Source organism: Haliotis asinina, chromosome 6 (assembly GCF_037392515.1).
Source record: "Haliotis asinina isolate JCU_RB_2024 chromosome 6, JCU_Hal_asi_v2, whole genome shotgun sequence".
NCBI classification, from domain to species: domain Eukaryota; kingdom Metazoa; phylum Mollusca; class Gastropoda; order Lepetellida; family Haliotidae; genus Haliotis; species Haliotis asinina.
In genome coordinates this window covers 55,305,750-55,320,552 of record NC_090285.1, presented here as the reverse complement: position 1 = coordinate 55,320,552, position 14,803 = coordinate 55,305,750, and the positions used below count along the sequence as shown (strand labels likewise).

The 14,803-nt window shown below is 39.2% G+C and overlaps 1 protein-coding gene across 1 annotated transcript; it reads right to left on the bottom strand.

Annotated features, from left to right (window-relative positions):
* Positions 1–3,924: 3,924 nt before the first annotated feature.
* On the bottom strand, positions 3,925–14,165 carry LOC137287000 (cytochrome b5 reductase 4-like). Its single transcript, XM_067819076.1, has 9 exons — positions 14,018–14,165; positions 12,082–12,114; positions 10,838–10,963; positions 9,600–9,740; positions 7,964–8,116; positions 7,481–7,634; positions 6,788–6,874; positions 5,954–6,118; positions 3,925–4,912 (listed from the first exon to the last, which is right to left on the bottom strand). The coding sequence occupies exons 1-9, from the start codon at positions 14,106–14,108 to the stop codon at positions 4,858–4,860; spliced, it is 1,005 nt and encodes a 334-aa protein (XP_067675177.1). The 5' UTR covers positions 14,109–14,165; the 3' UTR covers positions 3,925–4,857.
* Positions 14,166–14,803: the final 638 nt, after the last annotated feature.

Here is a 14,803-nt window from a genome sequence, read left to right as displayed (position 1 = left end):
CATTCTACATGCATTGAGTGAGTTTGGTTTTACGTCGCTTTTAGCAATATTCCAGCAATATCACTGCAGGGGACACCACAAATGAGCTTCACACAGTGTTTCCATGAGGGAAATCAAACCCAGGTTTTCGGTATGATGAGAGAATGCTTTAACCACTAGGATATTCTTCTGTCCCATTGACATTGACAACAGTTGTGAGTAACATGCCTTTCTATTCCCATGGGATAAAAATGAGTGTCTGAGTGGATCATAAAAAACACATACGACAACAGACCTTGAAATAGATATACGAAGTGTTGCCTTAAACTGTGAATACTCTGTATCTGTAACAGATTTAAAACATATTAACATATAAAAAAAATCACCTTCCTCTCATAAGTTTTGGATGACCCTCCTCATCTACCTCTACATTTAATACATATAAGTAAACATAATAACCTAAATTCTGCATCTTAAAACCATTATCAGACGGTATATCCAGAGGGATAAATTGAATTTATCTGACTGTAATGGCAACTGCTTCTGTTCTTTCAATGTGGACAATAAACCATGTGCAAACATAATATATAGGAAATACACTTAGGTAATTCAAGATATTGTTTTAAATCTCTTCCATCAACTCATTGAAATTGTGTCACTTTAACTACGAGGTACTGTCCAATCAGACTAGTGTTTCCATGTCAGGTAAGATAATATTTTTTATGTCCCTCCCCTCATTCCCAATGACTGATCCCCACCATGATAAATGACCACTTTCTGACATGTCGGAGTCCCCGTGGAGTGACAGCTTCCTGAACAGAGCTTGTGCTACCTCGTACTTATAGGTAAGTGAGTGATTTTACTTTTATGAGACTTTTAGCAATAATTCAGCAATATTATAGCCGGGAACACCAGAAATAGGCTTCACACCTTGTACCCACTTTGGGAAGTGAACTAAACCAGAGAACTGTTCACAACTGAAAGTGAAACAGTCAGTAAGACTTTCACTACAACCTGTTTGGGCTAGTTAAGGGTAAGCAGGCAGGTGCTATTTTCTTACACTATGTTTCTAAAGGTGAGCTCCTGAAAGGTACTCAGTCAGGATTTGCATTCTTCTACAGAAAAAAAACAACTGTATTTTAAAACTTCAAAGTTGAAAGTGAAAAAATCAGTAGGAGCTTCATCACAACCTGTTTCGGTTAGTTATGGGTGTCACATACCAAAGTAACCACAACAGAAGAATAGTTTGTTTTGCAAAACTTTATTCCTCCCCTTAAGATATAAGTAACCCCAATACCTATACTAAACTAATTCTACAGGTGCAAATACAACTAACTAATCTAATTACCTAACCTAGCTACATATACAGTTCTGTCTACCACTTATATTGCTAAAGTTCTAATAATACTACTACTACTACTAACTACACTAAAATCCTAATACCCTCACTAATATAGATAATGATTACATATAATCCCAATCAGAAACTAAACAATTGAACTAAATAACAATAAAGGAATTAGCCACTCAGAGAGAACACTTTCTCTTTACAATGTAATCAGAATGTCAGTGCACTGTGGTTCCACTTGGTGACGTCATGGTATTTGTGTGGTATCCCTCACACCCAGGCGATGGTTTCCCTCACGGAGTTTAAGGGGCCTGTGTAATGGTTGATGGCTGTGCCATCCACATCTCACATTACTAGGAGATACATGCTCCTTGTACAACAGGGAAGACTCTTGTCTGTCTCCTTACAGGCGGAGATAATACCCCTCTCCTTACTTTAAGGATAACCGGCCAGTTCCGGGACACTACAATACAATATAAGTAACTACAGTTACTCAGTAAGACATGTGTCAATGTCTTATACTTTATGCATGTACTTTACTCCGATTTACATATTTGAAAGTGGAACAGTTTTTGTGGAACGATAACATTCAAATTTTGAATGGCTTTGTGGCTATATAGTGTTACAATATGCACATATATCTAGAAATACTACATCAGTAAAACAATTTCTTGCTACATCTACTCAATCAATAAATACAAAAGTAATAATGATAATAAAAACTTACGCCAGCCAGCGTGAGATGCAATCCCATACAAAAGTTGAACCCATACAGGTGAACACAGTGGTGATTCTGGCTGACTGTGCAGATTACTACCCTTCCTCACTATTTATATTGACCTCCCATACCCAAGCTACTCAACACCTCTCTATTGTTTACAAATTAACACCCCAGCTCTCTGGCCATACCTGGTCACGCTTCCCTGAACATAACCCTGTTCCCATAGTATTACCGAACATAATCTAACAACAACTCCCAACAATATATAACACACTCTAACAATACCATACTACATCTATTTACAGTACCATAAACTAATTATATAAACGAAATCATCTGTGATCTTGACAATGGGTATGCAGGCAGCTGCTATTTTCTTACTCTCTGTTTTTTTGAAGGTGTGCTCCTGAAAGGTACTCACTCAGGATTGTGTTCCATGAGAATGGCTGTATACAAATGGTCATGAAAATATGCTTTTGTGATCTCAAATGGAAAAGTGATGGACGGACGAAGCTCACTGGTTAAAGTTGGGGAGGATAAGAAGTCAAGGGAGGTCACTCATTCAGTATCTGGACATGGCAAGCATTGAGAGTTAGCTATGACTGCAAGAGTTACTTCCCTTGTATATTGTGAGCATTTAGGAATGTAACTTAGATGATCAAATATCATGAGCTATTATTGTAACCTTTACTCTGAGAGTAAATCTTCAACAATTCATACACTATCCTAAATGATGACTCTCAGATTAACAGGTATCATTGCAAAACTTGCAATTAAACACTCATACTACACGTATAAAGCATATGCTGTGTTATTCCATAATTTGTGATCTGCAATGGTTCAATGCCATGCCAAGACAGATTCTGCTGGACTATGAACATATAGTGTAACCCTGTAAATCCACAAACCCTGTACTCTGGACAATTCATGTTGAGAACATGTGAAAACATTTAAAGAATATCACAATATATCCAGTTAGGTCTGGATAATCTGGATGATTTTCCTATGAACCGTCCCATCTGGACTGACACGCTTCCACAGCTTGGTGTAAAAGACAATCAGTGAAGATAAAATAGCCTGGTTTCCCTGTATCTTCTGATGTGCAAACAGTGACTGGCACTGTAGGGTGTGAGACTAGTCTCTTCTCGACAAAACTGTATTACCAGTCCTACTTAAGGGAGCTAACTCTGTTTCATGAATTAAAAGTATAGTGGAAGGTGGATAATTTCAATTACAGTGAACTACCTTTTTCCACCACAAATCAAAGACAATGCAGTTGTCGTAAATTAGTTAGTGGTTAACATCCCATTCTGCTAAATACAGAATGACACAAATTAACCAGACTCATAAAGAAGGTGATGCTTTTTTCAAAAAGATAATTTAGACATAGGCTGGAACTAAATAACAAATAAAGGGATAGCGAACACATGAAGTGCTTATCTTCAGAATTAGTTACGGATTGCAATGATTCTATTAGTTACGGATTGCCAAGTCTGCATGGAGCACCTGTCTGGGTACGGTGAGGTGGAAGAAAGTCTTTCACAATGCTAAGTCTGTATGGGGCACCTGCCTGGGCACAGTGGGCTGGGAGAAAGTCTGTTGCAATGCAAAGTCTGCATGGGGCACCTGTCTGGGCACAGTGGGCTGGAAGGAGGTCTGTCAAAATGTCTAGTCTGCATGGGGTACCTGTCTGGACACAGTGGGCTGGGAAAAAGTCGAGGCTATGCTCAACTGCAAGAACTGGGTGAATTCACCTTTGGCCAAGCAGATTCTTAGCTGATCCCGAGCTGGAGTCCATGGCTTCGCTCGAAAGGGACAAAGACTTCAGACAAGGACATTTGAGGGGACAGGGTGGGATAATGAGTTTGGACCTAATGCAAACAAATGTGTCTGACTTTGTACAATAAAACAACAAGTTGACATCATAGTGCAGTTATCACAGTAGAGTAGGACAAAGTCAGACATCTAGCAATGGTAGGGTACATCATGTACCCTTGTAATGGTACAAATAGTACAAAATATGAAAATGTTGATAAATACTCAAAATGCTATACAACAGCAATACCAAACTGTCACATAATAATAATAAACTTGTTCCACGCACGTTGAAAGATTGTATGCCACTGTCCTCCGAGGTTCATCCAACAGGAGTGAATGTGATCGTCAGCTGACCGAGACACTTCTTCACTTCGGCAGTCATCATTACAGTAAGGATGTCTTGAGGACTCAGTCATGGGAACAAAGAAGGAAATGCAAAACACTTCAGGATATTCTGATGACATAGGTCACCTAGGGCGATGTATATAAGGTCGTTGATGATGTAGTTGAAATGTTTCAAACACTCAAGTGGTGTATAGTTCGTCTGGAGTCACAATGACAGTGTTTGACATCATGTTCTTATTTAGGTTCTGATGCCAATACAGACATCTTGACATTCTTCTGGATTTGGCAAAGGGAATCAACAGCTGATCTTCATATATATCTGGATAGGATTCATTTCTGTATTTGGACAGGTTCCTCTAGAGACAACTCAAATGCCGTGGATGGATTAAGCTTCAAATGGCCATGCTTCTATTATCTGTCATGTAGTTTATGTCAGACTCATCGGATAGAATCACAAAGGTGGGGTCTACTATACTCTGGGTTATCTTCTTTCTGGGGACTATTTAGAATATATTACAGTGAAAGTTCCTTGTATTCATGAAGGACACATGTGAGTCCTTAACCTATTACACAAAGAGAAACTATGAGGAACAACTTGAAAATATCATTAGGTACATTTCCTGACAGCATGACTGAAAGAGGTAGCTCAGCCTAGAAAAGCATGAAGCTGTTCATCTTTGCATCCCATAGTCTTGGCTAACCTGTAAAGATAAAGAACACTGGCATCACATTTTAGCATGTAACTGAGAAAGGGATTTTAGCATCTTATTACAGTTTTACCAAAATCAAATCCATGCAATACTGTGACGGTAATCGAAGAACTCTGTGTCAGCATAACAGTTCTACATGCATACGATGCCACTTCTGCTTGTATCCCATAAAATGTTTACATGCATCCATAATATTTCTTCATGCTTGCCTCACAAGTTCTGTATGCACCCCATATTAGACTTTCATGAATCCCATGCCAGTCTTGCATCAATGCCATGTCAGATTATAAATGAATCCTTCCTCAGATTTACACATACCCCATGTCAACTTTACAGGATTCCATATCATTTTCACATGAATCCCATGTCAGTCTTACATGAATCTCACTTCAGGTTTACAAACATCCCATGTAAAATTTACATGAACCTCATGTAAAATTTACCCGAATCCCATGTCAAATTTACATGCAGTCCATGTTAGGTGTATATGAATCCCAAGTAAATTTTACATGAATACCGTGTCTAGTGTTGGGAATTGGTTGAAATTTCACAGTTGATGACTGCTTCTTTACTAATGAACTATCACTGAAAAATACTGGTTAACAGTATTTTAAAGATTCTCCTTTTCAGGTTGTTACTGCAGATAAGTATAACGTGATGCAACTTGCTAATTTAAAATGATGACTGATAAACTTCCTGGAGCCTTCATGAAGTGTTTAGTCATGACTTATCAATCAGTAAGTGAAGAGAGTTTTCTAAAACATGTTTCCAGGTCCTGACAACTTCGAAGATATGTTCCAGAGACTAATTCAGCAGTTCCAAAATCATTTGTGTTCGATTAAGAGAAAATGTGATCGATTGCTTGGTTGTTTGGTCACTGCGACCAATCTTTGATTATTTCAATTAATCAGACCACCACTAACCATGTCAGATTTACATACACTCCATGTTAATTTTACATGAATACCATTATCATTCTCCATGTCATACAGGATTCCTTTCCACTCATCTCGCTTATCATTCATCACATACCTGATTACTTCTTTAGTAAATGGCGTTGGTCCACATGCACACACCAGCAGACTTGCTCCATCGTCCATTGAGGGCATCTCCTTCTTCAGAAGTTCCTCCCGTACTCTTCCCTTGGGCCCCTCCCACTCAGAGTCGGGCTCGGACAGCACATATGTTACAGCCAACCTGCGTGAACCCAAAAGTTAACCAGAATATACAGCTGTGAAGCTCATAGGAGTCTCATGCAGGTTCTTCTGTTGTTATAGCAGGGTTGGGAGAAATATCACACCCAGGGTAGGGAAGGTTCTGTGGTGGGGCTAGATGGAAGTGTTGAGGGGCCTCTACGGCCAGGCTCAATCAGACAGATCTCAGGGTGCAGTGGGTGAGCTGTCTAAGGCGCCAGGCTAGTTATACAGCAAGCTTGGGAGGTGCTGGGATCCAGCCATCTGTGACTGGGAGTAAAAACCTTGGACTCAACTTTGTGTGCAGACTCTTTCAGTGTTGTCACAACCCTTAGTGTACAATAAGCACACAACCCTGCGCACGTAAAAGAATCCATGAATCTGTTGGTAGATGACCAGATGGTGGCCACATGAATACATGCGAACACCTAGTTGAGGGTACAGCAATGTGTAGCACCTTGTAATGGTGGGAAAGTCACATTAACTCAGACTGGATATCTGGTCTACACAAATATTAGCATCTTCAAACAGGATAGAGCGCACCTCCTAGCACCTAACTTTCTCTTCACAGAGGGCGGGTCAAAATACTCCTGCGTGCAGCATAAAACTAAACTCACCCACTCACTCACATATCTTGACTGGAAGCTAAAGATGCTGACAGCTGTGTTCCTACCTGTCACCCTTAGATTGTAGTTCATCCAGCTGATCCTTCCACAAAATGTCCTTTTTCGTCTTGTTGAAAAACATCATTTTAACACGTCTGAAGAAAGAACAAATGAAAGTCAGTGTACACACAAATGGAATTTCCAATGGAACTTTGTCATCTAACAGCAATATTACTGCCCTATAACAATACCTAATGTAAGGATGGACCAGACAATCTAATGACTGATATCATGGGCCTTCAGGATGTGATTACACACAATTAACCATGACAGACAGCTAACAGACTAACATATAATAATAGTAACAGTCGATCTGTTTTTTGTGCATTTATGTACATTAGATGCTTAGAGCACTGACATATCATCCCTGGTCAACAAGTACAGAACATTCTCTGAGAAGGATACAACCAGTTGCCTATACTCAAGGTTCAAATTCAGGCCACCATCATATCATACCAGGCACCCAATATATTGCTGAGTCGACAGAGGCAATTTTGAAGAAACACACACGAGTAAGGTGAGACCATATGTCACATGTGCTTGTTGTGCAGCAGAAATGAGTCTCAGGAGTCAAGCTGCCAAGCACGGACACTCTCCGCCCTACACTGCTTAACTTCAACTGATTGTGACCTGAGCACGACACACAGGACCGTCACAATACAGACAGGAATACAGACACATACAGCTGTCTTTTGACCTACCTCTTTGAGTCCTGCTCCTCCACCAGAGTGTGATACAACAGTCGCACCATGGGTGTGAATCCTGTGCCTGCTGCCATCAGGATTAGCTGAGTGCTCTTCTCGAGCTGGCTGGACTGGAAACTTCCATCTATATCACTCACCTCTAGAGTTGACCCTAAAACAGGCATAAAATATGTCACAAGACCTGGAAAACACAATGAGAACATTTTAATCCACTTTGAAAAGATTAGTGAAACAGATGAGTCAGTTTGGTTAAAACAGCATTTCAATTAATAGGTGATGGAAATAGAAATCACACGAAACCAGCGCTCAAAATATTTACCTGCCTGACTGCGTGGGACAGGTTATTTTGAACACATGCATATGACGATATTTTATTGACAGGTAAGCTTTGATCAGGGCTGGCAAATTTTTCATCCAACAAGCCATGTAGTCTGGCAGAATTTTTTGTGAGTTTCATATGTTAACAATACATATACTTACCAACAGACAGACCACCAATCCAAGGTGTAAGTGCACCATCGGGATAGATCTTTATCATCAGGTAAAACACACGGCCTTGATCTACAAGGATGTCTTGCTCGCTGGATCTCAAAGAAGGTAAAACTACAGTGTAACTTCGGGCTAGTTCCATCCCTATAAAAGACAAAAAAGAAAGGTTTTAATGAAATACAGGTGCATGTAAATCAAAGAGAATAGGTCTGCACATGTTCATAAATCTGGTGAGCGTAAATCTGTTTTTTTATATACCTGAATGGGTCCGTTTCCAGATGTAAGTAGTATCAAAGTGAGTGACAGTGACTTTGTTCAGACCATACAATTCCTGGATATGTATACTGGCTAATACCGGTATGTCTACACTTTTATATGAGAACCTTTTGAGGCATATGTATTGGAGGGTTTCACACCTGAGATGTTATGTTTGATGCATACGTGGTATGACTCACATTGAGACATTAAGTTTGACGCATACATGGTATGACTCACCTTCAGACATTATGTTTGACGCATACATGGTATGACTCACCTTGAGATATTACGTTTGACATGCACACGATGTGACTCACCTGAGATATTATGTTTGATACATACATGGTATGACTCACCTGGAATGTAACGTTTGATACGCACATGTATGATCCATCTGAGATGTTATGTTACACGCGTACATTGTAGTACTCAGCTGAGATATTATGTTTGACATGTACATGGTATGACAGGGCTGAGACATTATGTTTGACACATACATGTTATGACTTTCTTGAAATGTTACGTTAGATATGTACATGGTATGACTCACCTGAGAAATTAAGTCTGATACAAAGATGATATGACTCACCTGAGATGTTATGTTTGATATGTACATGATATGACTCACCTGAGAAATTAAGTCTGATACAAAGATGATATGACTCACCTGAGATGCTATGTTTGATATGTAAATGATATGACTCACCTGAGAAGTTAAGTCTGATACAAAGATGATATGACTCACCTGAGAAATTAAGTCTGATACAAAGATGATATGACTCACCTGAGATGTTATGTTTGATATGTACATGATATGACTCACCTGAGAAATTAAGTCTGATACAAAGATGATATGACTCACCTGAGATGCTATGTTTGATATGTACATGATATGACTCACCTGAGAAGTTAAGTCTGATACAAAGATGATATGACTCACCTGAGAAATTAAGTCTGATACAAAGATGATATGACTCACCTGAGATATTATGTTTGATATGTACATGGTATGACTCACCTGAGAAATTAAGTCTGATACAAAGATGATATGACTCACCTGACATGCTATGTTTGATATGTACATGATATGACTCACCTGAGAAGTTAAGTCTGATACAAAGATGATATGACTCACCTGAGAAATTAAGTCTGATACAAAGATGATATGACTCACCTGAGATGCTATGTTTGATATGTACATGATATGACTCACCTGAGAAATTAAGTCTGATACAAAGATGATATGACTCACCTGAGACATTATGTTTGATATGTACATGATATGACTCACCTGAGATGCTATGTTTGATATGTACATGATATGACTCACCTGAGAAATTAAGTCTGATACAAAGATGATATGACTCACCTGAGACATTATGTTTGATATGTACATGGTATCCAAGGGGCACACACATCCGTGTACCTTCAGGCAGCTGTACACAGAACAGCTTTGTGTCATGAGTAACGTCTTGTATAGACTGGATCGTGCAATGGCGATAGGACACATCTGGAATTACAAGAGGCACATTAATTGCATACAATATACTCACAGAAACAAATAAGGGAAAACAAGTGTTCCTTTATTCATTTGCAAAGTATCACCCACAGTGCAACATATACCCTGTGAAGAAACCTGGACAAGAAGAAAGGAACACTTGCACTTTCATGTGTTCCCTTACTTGTTTCCATGAGTATATCATCAATGAAGGTTAATCAGTGGAGATTCATGGATATAAAAGGTCCAGAACAACCTTTGCTCCTAGTTACCAAGGTTACCAAAAGTTGGTCAATATTGCTGACTCTGCTTACTGCAATCATACAATGTCATGGGCATCATGTTCACTGTATCAATCACGGGATTGTCTGACTAATATGGCGCTAATATGGCAACGTCCACCGCTGCTGAAGAAGAATGAAATATTTACAACATTCATGTTTACTACTCTAAATTTTTAGGTCACTTACAAGTTGCCTGAAATGACTGGTGTCTACATAATTTCCCAATTTAGGCTATCATTATAATTGAAGACATTGGGTGCCATGTTTCATGAGATGTCAAGTTTGGAAAAGCTGTCACACACATCAACTGGTGTCAGCGTAATCCACCATGCAGGCCACTATCAAACTTGACGACATTGGGTACAACAGTGCATCAGATATTGCGTTAACATGAGTTTGAAAAGAATTTGAAGTGTTCTGTGACCTTGAAAATAAGGTCAAGGTCACCAAAATCGACTGGTGTCTGCATAATAATCAAATGTAGGCTGTCAAGAGATTTGAAGACATTGGGTACAACAGTTCATGAGATAACAAGAATCAAGGTAGACAATATCAACTTTATTGCCCATTTAAACACACAGGTTTGACTGTCAATATTACCTACATGTAAGCCTTGGGCTGCAGCAGTCCTTGAAGTTAAGCAAATCAGAAATACCATGCAAATTAAACAGGTCTGTCAGATACTGAAAACATTTTTATTATTTCATGATTATTCAGATCTTGGTTTGTTATATCTACAGGTGACAGTTTGTTTTTTGTTCTATGAATCATTCCACCCATAGTGTCAAGCTGGTGTACTGAACCTGCTATGATTTAATGACAAACCTCTTTCTGTGGTCTTCACCAGGGATCCGTGGTCGCTCTGATTGGTTCCCAGTGTCTGCCACTGTTCATCAGTCACCGACTTTGGCATAATAATTTCTACCTTCCCATTGTCCTTGTGTACCTTAACTGCAGAAACACAAACCAGTATGAACAGTCCCTGGCAAAACAGACGAAGTCCATACAATCCAAGCTTTGGTGTTAATGTCAAATCAGAGTCATCTCACACCAGGACTTAATGACAGACATACAGACAGGCATTGGTATTGGTCAACTGGGTACAGATCTTGTTTGGAATATATTATGCAAAAGTAAGGCAGTGAAATTTAATTCCTGACTGTTTACTTGATTTGAGGATTGATTCTAAGGCTAATATGGACCTCTTTACAATTTTCGAAGTTGTAAGAAATACTTTTCATGCCAACATTCATAATATTTGCATTTAAAAAAAAAGACATCTAAGGTATTACATACTGTACACAAATAGTCTGTTATGGGGGACATCTTTTTTACAACTAAATTTGTTTATCTTCAGATTGTCGTGGGAAATTCGGAATTTACAGTATGCACATATTAGGTATTTGTTTTTCAATTCAGTGATTTACAGTTCCAAGGGAAGGTCATATCTGAATTGGAACTAAGCATCTTTGTTTTCATTCTTAATCATGAATCAATCAAATACACTTAAAACTGACAATTCCAGACTTAGTTTGAGAGCTGGGGTTAATGTTCAGCATTATTCCTGCCTTATTATGATGCTAGACGACACCAGGAACAGGCTCCATGAACCCCTATGGAGAATTGAACCGGCTGTCAACCTTACTGAGCCAGTGGCTTAATCTTGTGCCAAACCTGGAAATCTTACAGCTGGTAGTTTAATAGAGAGGCTTATGTTCAGAGTGAACTCTTTGGTCTAAGTTTATAATAAACCTATAATAAGCCTATATAATAATAGCTACGGATTTGCATAATTTTGTTAGATGTCATTTTCAAAAAAGTCTGATGAATAACAAATCGCAGTCCCAGCTATGGACATTCTTTAGGGGTAGCATTCAGAGACTGCTCGTCTGCATTTATATGCAAGGTGTCAAAATTGTCATGAAGGTAGCAAAATTGCAAAACAGTTTGACACAGAATTGTAATCATGCCACTTGACTTTCCTTCCTTGTTTTCAACCATCTTCAATAAATGTTTCACCCTGTCCCAACAGCAGAATGCTAAATGACTGGATTTTAAAAAATACTCACCATTATAGTCTGGTATGATGGCTTTTTCCAGTTCTAGAACAAAATATATTTAGTGAATTAGTACAATTTATTGTAAAAAAGTCCCCATATATCGAAAAGTGTTAATAATATCATGTCAGTCACATTAAAATAAAACTCTTAAAAGATTATCCGTTTGGTAGTCTGATTGATTAGTTGACTGGTTGACTGCACTTTGCTACATATATTCTGGCTATATGATTTAACAATATTCAACAATATTTGAATTAGTCATCAGTCCACTTAGTCTTCGAGTGTAAACACCTGGGCCCAGATTTTCGAAGTTCACTTAGAGCTAAGATAGTCTTAAACATAATGTGAATCTATGGCACTTACGACTATCTTAGTGTATAGAGAGATTTGAAAACACATGCCTTGAACACTTAATCTTCATGTTCCAGGGTGTCAGAAAGTCTAGACTCCCAATCCACTTTTCACAGAATCAAGACACCAAATCTACTTTGTTTTAAAACACCTGAACACTTTATCAACACATTCAACAGTGTCACTGAGTCTGGACACCCAATCCACTCTATCACTGAGTTTGGACACCTACTACACTATATCATTGAGTCTAGACATCCGATCCACTGCATCACTAAGTCTGGACACCTACTACACTATATCATTGAGTCTAGACATCCGATCCACTGTATCACTAAGTCTGGACACCTACTACACTATATCATTGAGTCTAGACATCCGATCCACTGTATCACTGAGTCTGGACACCTACTACACTATATCATTGAGTCTAGACATCCGATCCACTGTATCACTGAGTCTGGACACCTACTACACTATATCATTGAGTCTAGACATCCGATCCACTGTATCACTGAGTCTGGACACCTACTACACTATATCATTGAGTCTAGACATCCGATCCACTGTATCACTGAGTCTGGACACCTACTACACTATATCATACAGTCTAGACACCCAATCCACTGTATCACTGAGTCTGGACACCTACTACACTATATCATACAGTCTACACACCCAGTCCACTGTATCACTGAGTCTGGACACCTACTACACTGTATCATAGAGTCTAGACACCCAATCCACTGCATCACTGAGTCTGGGCACCTACTACACTATATCATTGAGTCTAGACATCCGATTCACTGTGTCACTAAGTCTGGACACCTACTACACTATATCATAGAGTCTAGACACCCAATCCACTGTATCACTGAGTCTGGACACCTACTACACTATATCATACAGTCTAGACATCCGATCCACTGTATCACTGAGTCTGGACACCTACTACACTATATCATAGAGTCTACACACCCAGTCCACTGTATCACTGAGTCTGGACACCTACTACACTGTATCATAGAGTCTAGACACCCAATCCACTGCATCACTGAGTCTGGACACCTACTACACTATATCATACAGTCTAGACACCCGATCCACTGTATCACTGAGTCTGGACACCTACTACACTGTGCCACTGAGTCTGGACACCTACACACACGGAATCATTGAGTTTGGACACCCAGTCCACTGAATCATCATAACACCCAATACATTAAACCACCATTCAGGACAAGCAAGCCACACAGGTCAGTGTTTGCAAAATTTCGTGTTTGATGCACAAATTACCTCAAATATGCAGTTAACTTATAAGCTTGTGTAATTGTTGACGCAATACCACTAGGTATTTCATGCAGATAATCTAAACAATCATAGTTGATGTCTTCATGAAAGTTCCAGACTGAAGTTGACTCCCCAAAACATGTCCGTGACTCCCTCTCATGACACCAGGAAGTCATGATGAAGCCAATAATCCCCCAATGATCAGTGCAAAAGTCTGCACTGCCACACAGAAACTCCCTGAACTAGACTTCATGGGCTACCTGTCTAAATACATGAACAACGTGCACACCCAGCTATGACTTACCTACATGCATCCGATATGTGTGAGTTTCCAGGAATATGTTGATGCTAAGCTTTCTATCATTCAAGTCGATGGCGACAAATTCATGTTTCATGGCCTGCCATTTTGTATAGACAACAATGGTTACCGATTTAGCATTCTGGAACCAGTCCTGTCTGCAAATAACAAACGCACACTTAACGCAATAATTGTCATTTTATTTTAAAACATTTAACAGTGAAATGTCACAATTTGCCCACAGAGCATGGGCAAGAAGTTTCCAACCTCTGGAAAATTAGATTTGCACAACCATAAGTATACATTGTTTCTAATTCTTCTATGAAACCAGTCTAATTTAGAAACTTGTCCAAAGCAAGCATCCTAAATAATCTGCAGGGTAGATGCTGCGATAAATCTCCACTACACCCTTGATGCATCTGTGGCTAGGCCCGATGATTTCATTACCTCCCTTTGATGGCTTTTTATCCAATCAGGTGTCTATGCTGTGAAACTGAACATAGCAATCACAACTCACTTTCGCTTCTTAAATCATCAAAAACGATTAAACTTCACAACACAACTGATACAGATGTACTCTGAAAACACCAGAAATAGTTCTTGCATATATGATTTTAAGTTTCAGATCTGTCACTATGTCTGCATGATTTCCTCAAAATCTGAGTCACACTGTGACCAAACCTTCACAGCTGCGACTGCTATCTTTGATGACACTGGCAATTCTAACCTCTGTTGTAACGGCTGCTTAGCAGATTGGCTTCTGTGAGAATGCAGAGCCAGCAAAGGGAGGTA

Excerpts from the sequence above, each read along its gene's own strand:
- LOC137287000 (XM_067819076.1), bottom strand. The coding sequence starts at position 14,108 with ATGAAACATGAATTTGTCGCCATCGACTTGAATGATAGAAAGCTTAGC. Across the intron at positions 6,119-6,787 it reads CTACAATCTAAGGGTGACAG|GTTGGCTGTAACATATGTGC; the intron begins GTAGGAACACAG and ends GGGTTCACGCAG. Across the intron at positions 4,913-5,953 it reads TTTACTAAAGAAGTAATCAG|GTTAGCCAAGACTATGGGAT; the intron begins GTATGTGATGAA and ends TTATCTTTACAG.